Raw genomic sequence first — 20056 nt, 5'->3', positions numbered from 1 at the left:
TTTAATATAATTCATTTCACTTTCACAAATCTCAACGTAGTCCTTTCTAAGGTCATGGGGCCCCCTTCGAGCCCCTTGCTACCTACTCCCTCCTCCACCTTTCCTGGAAGGTGGCATTCCTGGTGGCCATTACCTCGGCCAGAAGGGTATCTGAGCTGAGGGCACTCGCCTCGGAGCCACCATATACAGTACACCTCTACCCCGATATAACGCGACCCGATATAACACGAATTCGGATAGAACGCGGTAAAGCAGTGCTCCGGAGGGTGGGGCTGCACACTCCGGCAGATCAAAGCAAGTTCAGTATAACGCGGTTTCACCTATAACGCGCTAAGATTTTTTGGCTCCCGAGGACAGCGTTATATCAGGATAGAGGTGTATTTCATAAAGACAAGGTGCAGCTCCGCCCACACCCAAGTTCCTTCCAAAGATGATCTCACAATTCCATCTAGGCCAGGGCATTTGTCTGCCGATGTTTTTTCCCAAACCATATGCGGACCCGAGTCACTGCAGTCTGCACTCCCTGGATGTCCGCCAAGCGTTGGCGTTCTACTTGGAGCGCACCAAGCCCTTTTGTAAATCCACACAGCTGTTCATGGCCGTGGCGGAAAGGATGAGAGGCCTCCTGGTGTTGGCGCAGCGAATCTCCTCCTGGATTACAGACTGCATTCAGGCGTGTTATGACCTCGCAGGTGTTCCGGCCCCAGCAGTCACGGCCTACTAGACCAGGGCGCAAGCAGCTTCAGGGGCTTTCCAGGCACAGGTCCCGGTCCAGGAGATCTGCAGAGCAGCCACCTGGTTGTCGGTGCATACCTTTACGACCCACTACGCGGTCAACCAACAGGCCCGAGAGGCGGTCCTCCGATCAATTGCTCCATGACTCCTACCCTCCTCCGAAGGTAAGCTTGTGATTCACCTAATGTGGAATGGACGTGAACAAGCACTTGAAGAAGAAAAAATGATTACCTACCTTTTCGTCCATTCCACCACCCGTCCTCCTACCCCTCTGTCAGAGTTGCCGGCAAGAAGGAACTGGAGGGGGTCAGGCCAGCGGGGGTATATATGCATGGCGCAGTGGCGCCACTCAGGCGGGGGCCCCGCCGGCCCGACGGGTACTGCTAAGGGAAAACTTTCTGATGCTCGTGCACGCCACGCACACACACCTAATGTGGAATGGATGTGAACAACACATCTCGAAGAACAACAGTTACGAAAAGGTAGGTAACCGTTTTTTCTAAATAAATCCCACAAAGACTATTTGAGTTGGGAATAGCCTAGCCACTGGTAAAGCCATGTTAAAAAAGTAACTAAATGGATCCTGGAGAAAACGGTGGGATTTTTCAGGGTCCTATGTCCATGGTATTTATTGGTCACCTGTTCCTTTCGTATCTAGCAACTAAAACTGGTTGCAATAAATTGTTCATAATTTTTTAAAAGTGGAAATTATACTTCAGTGCTTGTCCTAGTTATATTTTAATATTTGTCTGGAGAGAGGAGTCTGGATTCATTTAATCTAATTATTATTTTTTTCTGGTAGAGGAAGATAGTCCCTAAAATGAAGGATTGTAATGCCAAATTTTCAATGTGGATCACGTTTTTAGTGTCTCCTATGCTTTCCCATGCTATTCATGATCATATGGATCATATCTCCTCCCGTTTGTAATGCCATAACATCCCTGCACTACAGCAGTTACTTATCTGGAAAAGTAATGTTAGGAAAGTATTTAATGTGTTTGTAGTTGTCTTTTAATGTGACTTAGCAGTTAGAAACAAGAAGAGCTGGCACTATGTGACCAGCCAGATCAGTGCTGCCCACCAACGAAGGCTCTGTTGTCCATAGACCACAATTTGAAAATCACATTTTCACAGGCTGTGTGGTGTGGGATATTGCCACATCTGAGTGAATCTAATATCCAGAGGTTTACTGACCCCTACAATTAATGGAAATCTGCTTTGAAAATATAATTGTTAGCCCATTGTGATTCCAGCTGCTGCTCCTCCTCCCTTTCCTTCCAGTTGGGATTTGATAACTACTACTGGTGTGGCTTTATATTTTTTAGGTTATTGCTCATGAAATCTGTCATAGCTGGACAGGAAACTTGGTAACAAACAAAACATGGGAGCATTCTTGGTAGGTGTAATAGTGTGTGCGTTAAGAAAAATTGGCTCTTCTCTACACTACAAAAGTTCTGAGGAAATATTTTGCCTTCTCACATGAGTTATCAAGAATTATTCTTGATAATTCTCTAGGCTAAAGGAAGGACACACTGTTTACTTGGAACGTAGAATTGGTGGACGGCTGTTTGGTGAACCGTTCAGGCACTTCCAAGCTTTGGGAGGCTGGAGAGAATTGCAAAATACGGTAAACTAGTTTTGGTAGAAGTTTATTGTATGTTTATGTTTTAACGTAACTCGTCAAATTCAAGTTTTCTTAACACGTTTCCCTGAAATACGGAATAGAAAACTATAATAGTAATGCTTCTTAAAACCTTTCCATTGGTATCTGAGAATTTCTGTTTTGTTGGGTTTGTTTATGGACCTATGAAGGTATGTTGCTCAATATAAACATGATGCAGCTGAATTACAGATAATAGTAATATTTTCATAAATGCCTAAGACAGTTGAAGACCCTAAGTCTCAGGGATCTTGGATCGCAGGATCTTCTGAAAGGCTGAATTTCGTCTCAAACTACTTCTGAATATTGCATTCCCTAGTGAATAACAGCAGACCTTTATTGTACAGGACATACTGCAAGAGTGTATGCTTTAAAAACCCTTCAAAGCAATTAGCGAACCAGTGAGCAGCTAAAAGTTGCCTTTTTGTGATAGCCATAGCCAAGGCCACCCTTCTCAAGCTTCAGACGTTCCAGAGTGTGATATAAGCAATTGAAATGTCTGAGAGAGAATTGAAATACACAACAAAGCCTAGGTGTTCCACACTGTACCAAACTGAGTGTTGAAGGTCAGGAATCCTGATACTCAGTTTCTGTCTCTAGGAGGAGATTTCAGTCTAGTGGTTAGCAATGAGGTAGCTAAGCACCTTTCAGACAATCTATCTGAAACGAGTGTGGCTGAGCAGAGTAGTCTGTCTCTTCCATATTAGAGACTTGGGTTCTATTTCCAGCTTTGTTGATTGTTGCAACCTGTGTTAACTTTATTTGTAAAATATTGGGAGGGGGAAATTCTTCACTTTACTCTGGGGTTGGGTGTGAGGCCTTGCTCAGTAATAAGGGCTGTGACTTGCACAGAAATAGAAGCAGTCGGTAGAGCTGAGGCTAGAACTCATGGACTCCTGACCCTCCCCCCAATCTCAGTGCATCTTTCCCTGTGTTAAAAGGTATTTTGTGGGGGAAATGGTCTCCTATTTGAATAATAATTCCTTAGGTTGGTAGTGTAGTGGAACAAGGAGCATGATTTAGCTGAAATGTGGAATTTCCCACAAAACCGTGTCCACTTGAGAGCTCAGGTACAAAGGGCTGAAACTCCTACTGCAATGCATTTGCTATCGTGCCCATCACACTGCTAATTCATTTAAGCAGTCATGGTAGTTGCCTTTTCAAAGGTTTTGCCTCTGGCTTAACTTTTAAAAAATTGTCTATTTTTCCCCTTCCCCCAAAGCCTGCCAAGAAAAATGTCTCACTCCTTTAGGATAGTTTTGTTGTTCATCCTGCCAGTGGTAACTTATGGTGGTGGTTATTTATTCTTTAAAAAAACAAAAGCAACAAAAAAACTGTGTCTATGATTTCAGTATGGGGAAAGAGGCTGTTGCCATGGCAACTCATCCTTTAATGGGATCAATGGCACTAATGGGAACAAACAAAACATGGGAGCATGATCAAAACGCCAGCATAGCTATGTCAGTTAAGAATGTTAATATTTCACTCCCAACTAACAACACAGCTATGCAGGCAAAATCTTTCATGTGGATGCAGATAGTTTAGCATATGATGTTTGGGGAGGTGGTTTAGCTGTACTGGCAAAAGGACTCTTTTTTTAACTGATATAAGCTGAGTCTTCACTAGGGGGCTTTGAGCCTTTGTAGTATAGACCAGCCCTAAGTTGGACTAGTAGTGTGTACTAATTTGGGGACTTCAGCAAGGGGGATGAGCTAGAGCCATGTGCAGAGCTAGTAGCTACTAGCTAGAGCCTAGTAATCTTGGTCTTGGATGGACGATAACTGTATAAGATGGCTGCAAACCAGTGCAAATTGTGGAGCCTTTCTGGGTGAGTTTGTATATAATATTGTTACAGATAAATACGCTTGGAGACACAAGCCCTTTCACTAACCTGATCCCTAAGCTGAATGAAGTAGACCCTGATGTTGCACATTCTTCTGTTCCATATGAGAAAGGCTTTGCTTTGCTTTTCCACCTTGAACAGCTTCTTGGAGGACCAGGTGTGCATTAATAGTTCTATTTTAAATAGGATTTTTATATTGCTTTCAAACATTGGCTTTGTTGATTGATACATTTTTTTTAACTTAGATGTCTTCATTGGCTTCTTGAAGGCTTATATTCAGCAGTTTGCCTATAAGAGTGCTGTGACTGAAGATTGGAAGAAGTTCTTGTATTCCTACTTCAAGGATAAGGTTGGATGGTGCTTCAGGCTAATTGAGATCCTACAATTGTGTGAAACTGGCAGAATGTATTCTACTTGTGGCATAGCTCAGGAAGCTGAAGATACTCCATATGGTCAGAGTAAAATAGGTTGATAAATAAAATATTACTCCCTCTCTTAAAGATGTTTGGCTTCCATACATCTTCTCCCTCATTCCTATATAGAAAATATGTAAAGATGTAGCATAAAATCTTACAAACATGGGTTTGGGTTACGGTGCACTTGTTCGAAATACAGTTATGCTCTAATAAATTTGTTAGTCTCTAAGGTGCCACAAGTACTCCTGTTCTTTTTGCGGATACAGACTAACACGGCTGCTACTCTGAAACCAGTTATTCAAAAGTAAACTACATAGGAATCAGCACTTTAGATCAAGCTGGTCTTACAAACCAAAACTAAAGATTTAAACTAACTTTCAAATTGCAAACTCTTTTCCCCCCCTCTAATGCTTAGATGGTAAACTGATTAAGGATCTGTGTTGTTTGTAGGTGGATGTTCTCAACAAAGTTGACTGGAATGCATGGATGCACACCCCTGGCATGCCACCAGTAAAACCAACGTGAGTATGCTCTATTCTCTTGTCTTTGTTCCCCAAATTCTTGCGTTATTCCCAAACATCAAGTAACTATTTTGAAAAACATTTACTAGAACTGGTCAGAAATCTTCCACCTTTTAAAATCAGAAAATAAGGATTTGTAGAAGTTGTGTGTGTCTGGGTGGGGAAAATTATGAATTCTGATACTTTTCGAAAATGAGAAATGTTGAGGGAAACCTGACCTGTTTTTTTGTTTTGTTTTTGTTTTTATGGTAAATTGTCACAGAAAATGGAAAAATTTCAAAGCGTGATTTCCCCAGTGGAAATCTCTGCAAGATAATAAATAAATAAATAAATAAATAAACCCTGTCCAATCAGCTGGAGAGCGTACAGCTTCTGAATGTGTTTGCATTCTGTGGTTGACTTCAAGATATTGATCCCCCTGCGATCAGTAGTGTACGGGGCTATATTCACAATACAAGTCACAAATACCATGAAGAGTGGAGTTACTGTGAAAAAGGAGAGCCTGGAAATGCATTTCTGTGCTGACTCTCATTGTGCAGGTGTTCCAAATTGCGATGGGACGTGCACACCTATGATATAGATAGGGTTGGCAGAATTAAATTTTTATTTTTTATAACGTCAACAGATAATATTGATGTTTGTTTTTAGATTATCTATTTTACATTTTAACAGTTGTTGGAAATTGAGTTTTAAGCTTTTTCAATTTTTATCGGTTTATATTTTTTCACAGTTGTGGGAAATTATGGGGTGAGTGGATCAGGCAGTTATTTAATAACAGACATTGAGATTCAAAAAGTTAAAGGCTTATAAACTGTTAAACACAAATTGTCAACCGCACATGTCAAAATGCACAAAGTAAATATCCTTAAATCAACAAATACCTGGATTTACTATTTATTTGCTAGTCCATTTATAACAAGCCTAATTCAAAAATCTAATTCTCTGGGTTTTGACTCTAATAAGTTCTTAAGCAACATTTTTCTTTCTTTGCCTATCTATAAATTTCAGTTGTTGTCAATCGATTTGTGGTATGTATGATGAAATCGATGTTTACCAACACTTACTGATGAAAATCTGATCCTTCTAAGCCTAATTATAGGCCATCTTGCCATTTTTACACAGTCTGTGCTACATGGAAATGCACGTGGAATTATTCACATTTCTAAAATGTAATCCTTTGTTTTTCATCTTTATCTTGATATGACACTATCAAATGCTTGTGTTGCCTTGAGCCAAAGATGGATTAAAGTGAGTTGTTAAAGAACTCTGCAGAGGTCTTACAAATCTTTTAACTATGACAAACTAGTTGCTAGTTCTGTATAATGAGAGAAGGCACGTGTCCTCCTCACTGGCCAAAGAAAGTATGTGTCTGGTGAGGGAAAAGTTGCCATGGATTTTTGCATTATTTCATAGGCGAAACTTTCCAAAAGAGTCTGTAGAGGTGCTGCAACTTCTTGAAACGAGAAACTGCATTGTACGTGTAAACTAAGTACTTACACAGCTAACTATCTAGTGTATGCAGATAATTTGCAAACTGAGTTAGCCCTATGCCTTAGGATTGCAATTTCAAAACATTTTTTTGAGAGGCACTGATATGGAAGTAAGTCTCCATTACTGATTATACCATCATACTAACACTGCCCCTACTTTATAAAGCAGGCAGTATGTTCTCCTTGGTAAAACTAAGCAAAGAAAATTACAACAAATCATTGATCATTCATAGTAACTTGCTTTTAGTTTTGCTAAAAAGTGCACAAAATTAGTAATGGGCCCTGTACGCATTCTTATTTTTGCCAATTTTGTGTGTTTTGGCCCTATTGCGCATTTGCTTCAACCTAATTCTCCTCTTGCCAAAGATTCTTTTTATGAAAAAGTACACATTGCAATTGTACTCAACTTCTGATTTTTTTTTTTTTAATGAGAATCTCTTAAACGTACCTTGAACTTTATCACATTATCTTTAATAGGAAATGAAATGGTGAAAACAAAAAACCACTCAAGAAGCCCCACGGCTTTCCCCTTTCTGGGTTGTTTGTTTTTTGTAATCTCATATCTTGGACCCTATGTATTTTTAGCTAAAGTTGCTTGAAATTAAATGCAAGTGTCCAAAACCAAAAGCAGACAGATGTCTCTGCTAGAAAAAGCAAATTATAAACTGTTGTTTTTCTTTCTTGTTTAGGGCAAAGAAAGTGATTTGTGCTCATTCGGCTCAGCAGATCTAAAGGATTTGTCATCCCATCAGTTGATTGAGTTCCTGACACTGTTGCTACTGGAGGTAAATGCAGGCAAATGCAGGCTAGGAGTAGTTTGACGTCCTAAGAATGCAACCAAAGGCACAAATGTATTTTGTAAAACGAGGCCGCATGTATGTTGCCCAACACTTTTGAACATCCTTATTCATCCTACTTAAAAACATTTGCTGTTCTTTGGGAAAGAGGCTAAGAGACCTCCAACACCCAGTCTGTCTTGATTCTTCACCGGATGAGCATCATCAGGAGATTTTCAATCAGGGAGGCATAAACAAAAATTGATAAGTGATTAGATTTGTTTGAATTTAGCTTTTATGTATTGTGTGACTAAGCTTTGAATAAAATTGTAACCAAAAGGGGGCTCCTAGTTTAGAGTGCTTCAGTGATACTAGAGGTGTACTAAAGTTTCACAGACTTTGGGCATGTCTACACTACAAAGTTAAGCCAACTTAATTTAAGGTGACATCCAGCCACTGTAGTAATTAAGTCGGTTGGGCGTGTCCACACCATGCTCATTATGTCAGTGAAGTGTGTCCTCACTGGCAGTGCTTGCATCAATGCAGAGAGCAGTGCACCATGGGTAGCTATCCCACAGTGCAACTAGCCACAGGGGGGTTTGGGAAGGGCTTTCAATGCCTCATGGGACCAAAATATTGTCACAGGGGGGAATGGGAACATGAGTTTGACCTCCCGTGATGCAGTTTCCTTCCTCCCTTCCCTAATATCAATGGCAAACAACCCATACTTTTTCATGCCTTTTTTCAAAAGGCTGGCTTAGCCATGTGTACACTATAGCCCGAGAAGCATGGAGCTCGCTCAGCTGGGTGCTCTTGTTGTGAGTATTACAATACCTCGCACCTTATCCTGCAATATTTCCAGAGCTGAGACAGGAGCCGTCATGTGGAACATTGTAACGTCCTTCAAGCAGCCCTGCTGCAAGCCATAGAACGAAACAATTCCGAGTGGTTGCTGGTAGTCGTGCAGCAGCTGAACACAGAGCGCCATTTCTGGTCCCGGGAAAAAAGCACTGCCTGGTGGGATCATATCATTATGCAGTTATGGGATAACGAGCAGTGGCTGCAGAACTTTTGAATGTGGAAGGCCACTTTCCAGGAATCTTGTGCAGAGTTTTCCCCAGCCCTGAAGCGCAGGAACACTAAAATGAGATCTACTCTGAGAGTGGAGAAGTGAATGGTGATCGCTGTGTGAAAGCTTGCAATGCCAGATTTCTACCAGTCTGGGGGGAATCAGTTTGGAGTTGGTAAATCCACCGTGGGAGCTGTTGTGATCCAAGTGTATAGGGCCATTAATTAACTTCTGCTAAGAAGAGTAGTGATTCTGGGCAATGTTCAGGACATAGTGGATGGTTTTTCTGCGATGGGATTCCCTAACTGTGGTGGAGTGATGTGTGTGCCATCTAGCTTGGCACCAGACCAACTTGCCAAAGAGTACATAAACTGAAAGGGATACTTTTCAATGGTGTTGCAAATGCTGGTGGATCACGGGGGGCATTTCACAGTCTTCAATGTGGGATGGTCAGGAAAGGTGCATGACACGCGCATCTGTAAGAATACAGGTCTGTTCAGAAAGGTGCAAACAGGGACTTTCTTTCCGGATTGCAAAATAACTACTGATGATGTTGAAATGCCAATAGTGATCCTGGGAGACCCAGCCTATACCTAGCTCCCATGGCTCATGAAGCCGTACATCGGCCACCTGGACAGCAGTAAGGATTGGTTCAACAATAGGCTGAGCAAGTGCAGAATGGCGGTGGAACGTGCCTTTGGATGTTTAAAGAATTGCTGGCACAGTTTGCTTACTAGGTTAGACCTCAGTGAAAGCAATATCCCCATTGTTATCACTGCCTGCTGTGTGCTCCATAATATCTGTGAGACAAAGGGAGAGAAGTTTCTGCAGGGGTGGGGCATGGAGGTGGATAGGCTGTCTGCTAATTTTGAGCAGCCAGATACCAGGGCAATATTGAGGAACACTGCGTTTCTGGAAGGTTTTGAAAACGCAGTTTCAGTAATGAGCCCACAGTAGTGTGTGCCACTTATCTACATTGTGCCTTCCCATAGCATCCCCTCTGTTGCATCACTTTCCTTGTACCTCCCCTTCCCCTCCAACCTCAGTGCTTAGAATAAAGAGTATTTCATTCTCAAAACAATGACTTTTATTGCACAAGCATAAAGAAACTGAAACACCAGGAAAAGAATTAATCTTGGACAAATGGTGTGATAAAATTGCGAGAGGGAAAAACCAGTCTGTGAAAGCACAATAGTCCATCAAAGGTCATTGGATGGCCACCTTTTGTTCTTTGTACTCTCCCTGGTGTTGAGTGGAAGGAATACTGCACTCCCTTCCCCCACCCCCAACCTCCTGGAACGTTTCGGGGAGGGGGATTGAGAACAGGGCGATGCTTGCAGGCCATTCTGCAGAGGCTACAGAGGGAATCTAGCCTCAGACTGTTTCTCTTGAAGCTCAACCAGACACCGCAACATGTCTGATTCGTCTCTCATCTCATCCTTCGTGGCACGCTCATGCTCTTGGGCTGCTCTCCATGTCCGGTTTTTCGGACAGTGAAATCCTCCAAGCTCTGAGTTCTGTATCAGCGTCCCAGAGGCGTTCATTATCTTGTTGAACATGTCATCATGCATTCTCTTTTTTCCATCGTCTAATCTGGAAAAGCCTCTCCACCAGTGTCGAGGATGAGCCAAAGGCCAAGCTTTCCACTGTAAGGCATGCAAAGCACAAGGCAACCATTGTCAGCACATATCCTGGGTCTGGTACAAAGTTGCTATTTAAAAATCACTCTCCTTCTTCCACTCAGCTGCAAGCCAGAACATAATCAGTATCCCTAGCTATTCAATGAACCGTTTTGCTGTTCCAGCCATGGTGAGTATGGCCCGGGGCATGGGCAACGAGCCTTGTGCTGCAACTTGTGGGCAACCCATGTCAGGAGCATAGGTGAGCAGGTGGATAATGGCCCCTTCCCTTAACAACATGGGTAGTGCATGGAGACTGGGGACCAGCGTTGAGCCTCCCAAAGTGCAGTCTTTGTCTGAGGGGGCTTCGGGGAGTGGAGGGAAGGTGTTGCAGCCATGAGAGAACACAGAAACCCCTTCCCTCAATGTTGCTGGTAGCAGTCGCACTGGGTGTGAAGATTCTTAGGTCAATGCTTATCCCTTCCACCCAAACAACTGACATGTTAGGGAAATCGTGGTTGAGGGACCTATAAATCACCTGGGGTGGGGAATCACATGCACTATTGTTTGCGGTGCGAGCGCTTGTAATGAAAACTTCCACAGTCTCCCCTAAGTCAGTGGTTCTCAACCAGGGGTCTGGGGCCCCCAGGGGGCTGTGAGCGGGTTTCAGGGGGTCTGCCAAGCAGGGACAGCATTTGATTCGCTGGGGCTCAGGGCAGAAACCCCAAGCCCCACCACATGGGGCTGAAGCCTGGGGCCCTGAGCCCCACCATCTGGGGCTGAAGCCGAAGCTTGAGCAGCGTAGCTTTGTGGGGGGCCTTGTGGCATGGGCCCCAGGCAATTGCCTTGCTTGCTACCCTCTAGTGCTGGCCCTAGTTTTTATATGCAGAAAAACAGTTGTTGTGGCACAAGTGGGCCGTGAAGTTTTTATAGCACGTTGTAGGGGCCACAGAAAGAAAAAGGTTGAGAACCCCTGCCTTAGGTGACCGTATGTGATATCAGTCTCCTGACGGTAACAGAGGCGGCAAGGGAGCGGATGCTGCAAGCGACTGGGTACAGACCTGGTCCTTATGCTGCTATATGCTGTATACTGCAATGATGCCAGCAGAATTCATACTGGAGTGGTGAGGGAAAGTGCCCTACCATGGTGAAAGCAATAAGTCAGCCCTCCCCAGAAACCACCTGCAAAGGATTGCAGAGTACCTCTGGGAAAGTTTCCTGGAGATCTCCATGGACGATTACCAGGTATCTTGTTATACCATGACTTTTATTACCTTTCTTAATCAGTTAGGTAACTTGCATCAACGCAGACTTGGCTTTGAATCCAAAAGCCATCAGCAGACACTTTTACCAGAGTTTTGATTACTTTGAACTCTTGCTTCCAAATCACACAGATATCTGAAAAAGAAAACACAACCTATTGTGGCTTCTTTGGAGCCCTAATAGGATTTTAATTAAGTAGCATGTTTTGTTTGCATTTCTTTTACCCCTTCTATAATATACACTGCACATGTCCTGGGAAAAATGCACATTCCTTCTATAGTTTAACTTCTATAACATTAGCCATATCAATTTCATTAGCCATATCAATTTTTACATAAAGTGTAACTGTTTCTTTTGTTCTTACAGAGTTTTCATGTACCCTTATCAAAGTGACAGTCTGATTACACAGAGCCATCTTAAGGTTTCTAACATTGCTTCTTTTTGTTTTGTGCACCTCACCCCTGCTGTTGCTTCAGAGGGGCACTGGTTTTTTTAAATTTCTTATTCTTTTACTACAGCTCTCATCTACTATTTTGTTACAAAAAACAACCAAATAAACAAACAAAAATAATCCATAGATTCTAGGACTGGAAGGGACCTCGAGAGGTCATCGAGTCCAGTCCCCTGCCCTCATGGCAGGACCAAATACTGTGTAGACCATCCCTGATAGACATTTATCTAACCTATCCTTAAATATCTCCAGAGATGGAGATTCCACAACCTCCCTAGGCAATTTATTCCAGTGTTTAACCACCCTGACAGTTAGGAACTTTTTCCTAATGTCCAACCTAAACATCCCTTGCTGCAGTTTAAGCCCATTGCTTCTTGTTCTATCCTTAGAGGCTAAGGTGAACAAGTTTTCTCCCTCCTCCTTATGACACCCTTTTAGATACCTGAAAACTGCTATCATGTCCCATCTCAGTCTTCTCTTTTCCAAACTAAACAAACCCAATTCTTTCAGCCTTCCTTCATAGGTCATGTTCTCAAGACCTTTAATCATTCTTGTTGCTCTTCTCTGGACCCTCTCCAATTTCTCCACATCTTTCTTGAAATGCGGTGCCCAGAACTGGACACAGTACTCCAGCTGAGGCCTAACCAGCGCAGAGTAGAGCAGAAGAATGACTTCTCGTGTCTTGCTCACAACACACTTGTTAATGCAACCCAGAATCATGTTTGCTTTTTTTGCAACAGCATCACACTGTTGACTCATATTTAGCTTGTGGTCCACTATAACCCCTAGATCCTTTTCTGCCGTACTCCTTCCTAGACAGTCTCTTCCCATTCTGTATGTGTGAAACTGATTTTTCCTTCCTAAGTGGAGCACTTTGCATTTGTCTTTGTTAAACTTCATCCTGTTTAACTCAGACCATTTCTCCAATTTGTCCAGATCATTTTGAATTATGACCCTGTCCTCCACAGCAGTTGTAATCCCTCCCAGTTTGGTATTATCTGCAAACTTAATAAGCATACTTTCTATGCCAATATCTAAGTCGTTGATGAAGATATATATATATATTTTTTTAACGGAGATATCCCATCTCCTAGAACTGGAAGGGACCTTGAAAGGTCATCAAGTCCAGGCCCCTGCCTTCACTAGCAGGACCAAGTACTGATTTTTGCCCCAAATCCCTAAGTGGCCCCCTCAAAGATTGAACTCACAACCCTGGGTTTAGCAGGCCAATGCTCAAACCACTGAGCTATCCCTCCCCCATATTGAACAGAGCCTATCCCAAATCAGACCCCTGCAAAACCTCACTTGTTATACCTTTCCAGCAGGATTGGGAACCGTTATTAACTACTCTCTGAGTATGGTTATCCAGCCAGTTATGCACCCACCTTATAGTAGCCCCATCTAAATTGTATTTGCCTTGTTTATTGATAAGAATATCATGCGAGACCATATCAAATGCCTTCATAAAGTCTAGGTATGCCACATCTACCGCTTCTCCCTTATCCACAAGACTCGTTATCCTATCAAAGAAAGCTATCAGATTGGTTTGACACGATTTGTTCTTTACAAATCTATGCTGGCTATTCCCTATCACCTTACCACCTTCCAAGTGTGTGCAGATGATTTCCTTAATTACTTGGTCCATTATCTTCCCTGGCACAGAAGTTAAACTAACTGGTCTGTAGTTTCCTGGGTTGTTTTTATTTCCCTTTTTATAGATGGGCACTATATTTACCCTTTTCCAGTCTTCTGGAGTCTCTCCCGTCTCCCATGATTTTCCAAAGATAATAGCTAGAGGCTCAGATACCTCCTCTATTAGCTCCTTGAGTATTCTAGGATGCATTTCATCAGGCCCTGGTGACTTGCAGGCATCTAACTTTTCTAAGTGATTTTTAACTTGTTCTTTTTTTATTTTATCTACCCCCTTTCCATTAGCATTCACTATGTTAGGCATTCCTTCAGACTTCTCGGTGAAGACCGAAACAAAGAAGTCATTAAGCATCTCTGCAATTTCCAAGTTTCCTGTTACTGTTTCTCCCTCCTCACTAAGCAGTGGGCCTACCCTGTCCTTGGTCTTCCTCTTGCTTCTAATGTATTGATAAAAAGTCTTCTTGTTTCCTTTTATTCCTGTAGCTAGTTTGAGCTCATTTTGTGCCTTTGCCTGTCTAATCTTGCCCCTGCTTCCCCCCAGTAGCTTTTTCAACCTTCTGAAATAAAAAGTTGTCTGCAATGCAGTCCAAGAACTTATTGGATAGTCTGTGTCCCGCTGTGTTATTTTCCCAACATATATCTGGATAGTTGAAGTCCCCCATCATCACCAAATCATGGGCTTTGGATGATTTTGTTAGTTGTTTAAAAAAAGTCTCATCCACCTCTTCCACCTGGTTAGGTGGCCTGTAGTAGACTCCTAGCATGACATCACCCTTGTTTTTTACCCCTTTTAGCCTAACCCAGAGACTCTCAACACTTCCGTCTCCTATGTCCATCTCCACCTCAGTCCAAGTGTGTACACTTTTAATATATAAGGCAACACCTCCTCCCTTTTCCCCCTGTCTATCCTTCCTGAGCAAGCTGTAGCCATCCACACCAACATTCCAGTCATGTGTATTATCCCACCAAGTTTCAGTGATGCCAACAATGTCATAGTTGTACTTATTTATTAGCACTTCCAGTTCTTCCTGCTTATTACCCATACTTCTTGCATTTGTATATAGGCATCCAAGATCCTGATTTGATCTTGCCTCCCAGTTTTGCCCTGACCCTCCTTTCTCTCCGCCATTATAGCCCACGCTCCCTCTTGTTTCTGACCCAGCTTCCAGGTCTCCATGTTCCCCACTTACCTGTGGGCTTTGTTCACCTCTCCCTGTCGAACCTAGTTTAAAGCCCTCCTCAGTAGGTTAGCCAGTCTGTGTCCAAATAGGGTCTTTCCTCTCCTCGAAAGGTGAACGCCATCTCTGCCTAGCAGTCCTTCCTCAGATAGCATCCCGTGGTTGAGGAAGCCAAAGCTCTCCTGGCGACACCATCTTCGCAGCCAGGCATTCACCTCCATGATGCAGCTGTCTCTGCCCAGGCCCCTACCTTTGACAGGAAGAAATCGAAGAGAATACCACCTGTGCTCCCAACTCCTTCACCCGTACTCCCAGAGCCCTGTAGTCACTCTTGATCCACTCAGTGTCACACCTCACAGTATCATTTGTGCCCACATGGATGAGTAGCATGGGGTAGTAGTCAGAGGGCTGGATAATCCTCGACAATGCCTCCGGAACATTTCGGATACGGGCCCCCGGCAGGCAGCATACCTCCCAAGATGAAATGTCAGGGCGACAGATGGGTGCCTCCGTCCCCCTCAGCAGAGAGTCTCCAACCACCACTATCCTACGTTTCCTAGTCGCAGTGGTGGCAGCAGACCTCCCAGCCTCCAGAATCTCTCCCTATTCTGCTGATTTTGACTGCCTTGCTGCAGCCACGACTTGGTCTTTATTTAAAAACATTTTAAATTTTGTAAAGAATCAAGTTACCCCTTAAGGGTGAAATGCCAAATCCCAAAGTCAAACAACACTGATTACCTGTGTCTGGCAAAAAGGTCTGTCAGTTTTGCAACTTTGAATTAAAGAGTCAAATGGATTTTTAGTGGCATTATTAAAAAACAAACCAATTTATCTTAAACCTACAAAACAGGAGTTTTACAAACCAGAGGTGGTTTGTTTAGGTCCTTAGAACCTCACATATTTCCACAGACAGACAGACACATACACATTTTCTTTTCCTTAACATCCCTTCTACACTGCTCTGTTTTTACATAGCTGTACATAGATTACATTCCCTTCATACATTTGGGGCAGTTAAGTTCCAGTAGAACCCCCCTTTGTGTTCTTTTAGCAAATTTGACTAAATTGTCCATAGTCAAATGATTTCAATCAGATAGTCTCTTTACCTGGATTATTTACAGACATTCCTTTGGAAAAGGGCCCATTTTTCCTTCAGAATGGCTGCAAAGAAACCAAGAATTCTTTTTCTCTTTAACATGGTCCTTTTTAACATTTTCACAAAATTTAACTGCTTAATTCTTTCCAGACTCTGTAGAGTTAACTTTTCACTGTCTTTTCTTAAATCACTTGTTTATCTCCCAAAATGACACCTTGATCAATTCAGATTTCACCATTTTAAGTATTGTCCCAGGGATTCATGCCTGCACTTACTGCTTTTTTTACTCCTGCCACTATGCCCTTAAGGCTTCCAACCTGTTTTTCAATTTCTCTATCTGTTTGCTTGCCTGCTTGTCTGGGCCCGATCCTGCTTTTTCCAATGAACTGTTCCTTTCCATGGGCACAAGCTTTGTTCCACTACCAATTTAGCAAGGGGGGTGGGCTCCTTAACTAGCCGCCACCCTTCCTGGTCCCTTTCCTTAAACATTTCTTTCAAAATTGTGAAATTATCACAATATCACTCACAAAAAATACTACACTACCCAAACTCCTATATCCTTCAGAGTTTGGTTTAACAGAACAAGATCTGTATCTTATGTTTGCCCATGCCAGTGCCGGGGCTTATGATTTTAACCCACTCTGGGCCAGCTGGAGAGATGCTAAACTTCCCTCTGTATTGCTTGGCCTTCTACCACCAAGGGTTCATACACCAAATATAAAAACCCCTCCCAAGGGCAGAGCGAGAAACCCTAAGTTCTCCTCTTATGCTCAGTCATGCTATGGCCAAGGGTGTATGCACCTATAGTTTTTTCCCAACAGACGGGTCGGAGCGAAGACTCTAATCCTCCCCCTATTGCCCGGCACTTCTACGACCGGGGGTATACCTACCTTCAGTTATTTCCCCCCAGCAGTGCGGGGTGGAGAGAGGGATGCTAACCCTCTCTCCTGTCTCTCAGCCCTGCTACGACTGAGGGTGTGTATAGCTTTAATCATAACAAATTCTCAATTCATAAAATACCAACAGTGAATACAATATTAACCATACCTGGTTCCCTTTTTACTGCCCGGGGGTGTGCACACCTGAATGATCAATCAATTAGCAATATTGTCAATAATTACAGCGCATATACTCTTCCCCCTTTCGCAATTCTCCACCAAAAATGTTGTGCTATACAAAGCACAAGGGATCTTTATAGAGGAGAAGGCAAAAACACTGCATTTATTGAAAATACAACAGTTAGCATATGCTTTTTATTCACACACACACACTCTCCTGCCAGTTGATATTTATAGTTATCAGTCTGTTGTAATGGCCAGTTAGATTGAGCACAAGTGAGGAGCTGGGCTCTTGTCGGTCGCGATCCGGTGCTTCGAGACTTTGCAGGATTGAACCCAGAGTTCCATGGCAAAACACCCCAGCTTTATAGTTGTAAATTCCCATTTGAGTGTATGCATTTTGCAATGTCATCCTGTAATCATTAGTCCTTAAGTGGTGTTAATTTGATGGTTATTATCGGGCTTCTGATCGTTATCTCCTATTTGTTGTCTCGCCTTTGGGGGTGCCTGCCTTACCTGTGAGGTCGTCAATGCTGCTAACATGTTTAGCATCGGATACAATGGAGGTTTTTTGATTGTCTCCTGGTTTTTTCAAGTCTCTCACTTTTTCTTGATCATCTGGACATTTGTGATGGCTTTCGCACCTTATCTTTTCCTGATGCATGCATTCCTCATTCACACAAACAATCTTTTACAGAAACCTTCAAAAGTATACAGAAAGCAGTATTTTATATTCAGCAGAATACATTGTAAATCAAGCCTTGCTAAATTTTATAACTAAAACAATTCACATTGGGGCTTCAGGCCCTCAACATTCCTCTAATCTCCTTAACTTAGACACAATACAAGATCCTGTCTCTTACTTTCTAAACCTTAAAACAAAGAAATGTATATTTCATTAGAGTGCCTAATTTGTAATACATATAGGAAACCATAGTAGCCATTATAACTTATCCTAAAACAAAAGAGCGACCATAATCAGTCACAAGAATTGTTCTGGTCTGTCATTCCTTTCTGCTATTCAAAAAGGGTGGATGACAGGATAAAATCAAATCATACATTAATTTTCATAATACAGTTATAAAATCCTGCTCCTATATACACGCATACGTTATTAGGTCTACGTAAGGTGGCTTCCATTGACCTAAGTTTGTAGTGTGGACCAGGCCTTAGTAACTACCATATTATCCCTTGCTCCTTCCTTAATTAGGTGAAGTGGAACAAAGGGAGTGAATGTGCAAGTACTTATCAGTAGCCATCAGTTTTTTGTTAAATATTCTCTCCCTTGTAGTGAAAGTCTTCTTTCTAGGTCTTGCCTCCTCTCAGAGAACATGGTATTGAAGTATACCTCTTCCTCTTCCTTCTAACTTTGCAACTCTTTTTAGGCACCACTTCCAGTGTCACATGTAAATCGAATGCAGGAAGTTTATAACTTCAATGCTGTAAACAATTCATTCAGGTTAGTAATAGTATGGAAATTGCTTCATGAAAAGTGTTTGATAAGGGAAAATACTACCTTATACACAATCTGAGAAGTTCCATTCTACTAAAATGTAAAAAGCCACACACAAAATAGTAATGATTTCTGGTAAATGTAATTTTTACACGTACAATATTCCTACATACTAATTAATGATGAAATGGGAAAATGTAAGCCTATCTGAGAATCAGAAACACCTTGATAATACCGAGGTCATCTAGTCTATTCCCCTTCCAATGTGACTGTTCCCTGCAGTACAGTCTTAATGCTTTATTCACTTTAATTATAAATGTGGCTTCCCCCACAAGGGTCACACTCTCCTTTTAAAGTAAACTAAATAAAAATTGAAATTTAGGAAAAGTATCAGAGAAAAAACCTCCTTTCATCCCATTAATTCTAGTTTATAACTCTCACCCTTAATTCCTCTGTATCTTGTATTTATACATCCTTTAAATATGTCTGTACCCCCTAATAATGTTGTTGGAACTCAGACACATATTTATTATTGAGAGGGTATTATAATTCAATTTTTTAAAATTGGTGAAATTGCCTATTTTGTCATTGTAACAAGCTTGCCACAAAGTGTTTTAATGGTTAAGTTTCTCATGTGTTATCTCAGTGTACTGTAATCTTTTGCTACTTACCATTGATAAAACCTATATTGTTTAAGTTTAGACTGTAGTTCCCAACTCATATAATTATATTGAGTTTTGTTACTTTTCCTTTATTTTTATGTTTATAAAGAAAGATGAGCTTATTCAAATAGCCACTTATTCATATGTAGTGATGACCCCCAAATACATTGTGCATCCTGCATAATGGGGCCCCGATCAGTGCCTCTGGGTATTACCATAATATAAATAAATACATCATTATATGAGAAATAATTGCACAAGCCAGTGTGGGGAAACCCAGAAACCCAGTTCAACTTCATTATGAACTTCAAGTACTTAGTATCTGAATGTCATGTTGCATGTATGGTAGCATGACCCCTTCATTCTTAGGGTGCAGTTAGGGAACACTATATTGGATATTAGTAGAGGGAGATCATGAATTTGAAAACTGCTACAAACAAAAATGGGCAGCCAGCTTGGAGGTGACATTCATGTTTAACTACATTTTTCAGATGGTTATGCCTCTGCATCCAAGCCAAGTGGGAAGAAGCCATTCCTTGGGCTCTAAAAATGGCTACAGAACAAGGCCGCTGAAGTTTACTTGTCCCTTGTTTAGGTAAGAATCACCTGCAGAATTACAAATGCACTTTTTTATTGTGGACACTCCTTGAATTAGTTCCTGTTTGAACTAGAGCAGATCTCTTAGGGAAAAAAATCTAATCCGCATCCTTCTAAAGTGACTTACTATAGAGCTTCCAGAGCATTCTGAACGAATATCTCTATGGCTTTTATGTAAAAAAAAAATTTTTTTTGATACAATATAGGAACTTCAACTTATCCCTCAAATATAAAGAATAATCTTCAATAATCTTCAATGTAAGAATAAAACTTCCAGGTAAAAATCCATATTTAAACTAGTTTCTTAGTCATACTTATATTGTAGGGACCTCCAGAACTTCGAGAAGTCTTGTGATCAAGCTGTCAGCTCATTCATGCAGCACAGAGCGCGCATGCACCAAGTGGCTGCAATGCGGGTGGCCAAAGATTTGAAAGTGGATCAAGGACAGACTGCTTAGTTTCTTTAAAAAGCTATGGCAAACTATTAAAACAGCACTGTAATTCTGCAAATCGTGTTAA

General features: G+C 41.8%; 2 protein-coding genes across 3 annotated transcripts in view; one reads left to right on the top strand and one right to left on the bottom strand.

Annotated features, from left to right (window-relative positions):
- AMDHD1 (amidohydrolase domain containing 1) overlaps positions 1-20056 on the bottom strand; it is a 53665-nt gene that overhangs the window by 4936 nt on the left and 28673 nt on the right.
- Positions 399-19551, top strand: LOC117878736 (leukotriene A-4 hydrolase-like). Of its 2 annotated transcripts, XR_004646067.1 has the most exons (8): positions 399-899; positions 2061-2131; positions 2251-2362; positions 4251-4395; positions 4484-4587; positions 5105-5175; positions 7355-7450; positions 19432-19551. XR_004646067.1 is itself a non-coding variant. In XM_034773161.1 (7 exons), the coding sequence occupies exons 1-7, from the start codon at positions 681-683 to the stop codon at positions 7395-7397; spliced, it is 765 nt and encodes a 254-aa protein (XP_034629052.1). In that variant the 5' UTR covers positions 399-680; the 3' UTR covers positions 7398-7650. The 2 variants fall into 2 exon arrangements, 1 of the variants encoding a protein (XP_034629052.1); XM_034773161.1 differs by lacking the exon at positions 19432-19551 and having other exon boundaries at positions 7355-7650.

This window comes from Trachemys scripta, chromosome 1 (genome assembly GCF_013100865.1).
Source record: "Trachemys scripta elegans isolate TJP31775 chromosome 1, CAS_Tse_1.0, whole genome shotgun sequence".
In the NCBI taxonomy this organism is placed as follows: domain Eukaryota; kingdom Metazoa; phylum Chordata; order Testudines; family Emydidae; genus Trachemys; species Trachemys scripta.
Note: the sequence above shows the minus strand (reverse complement) of the source record. Positions and strands in the feature narration are given on the sequence as shown.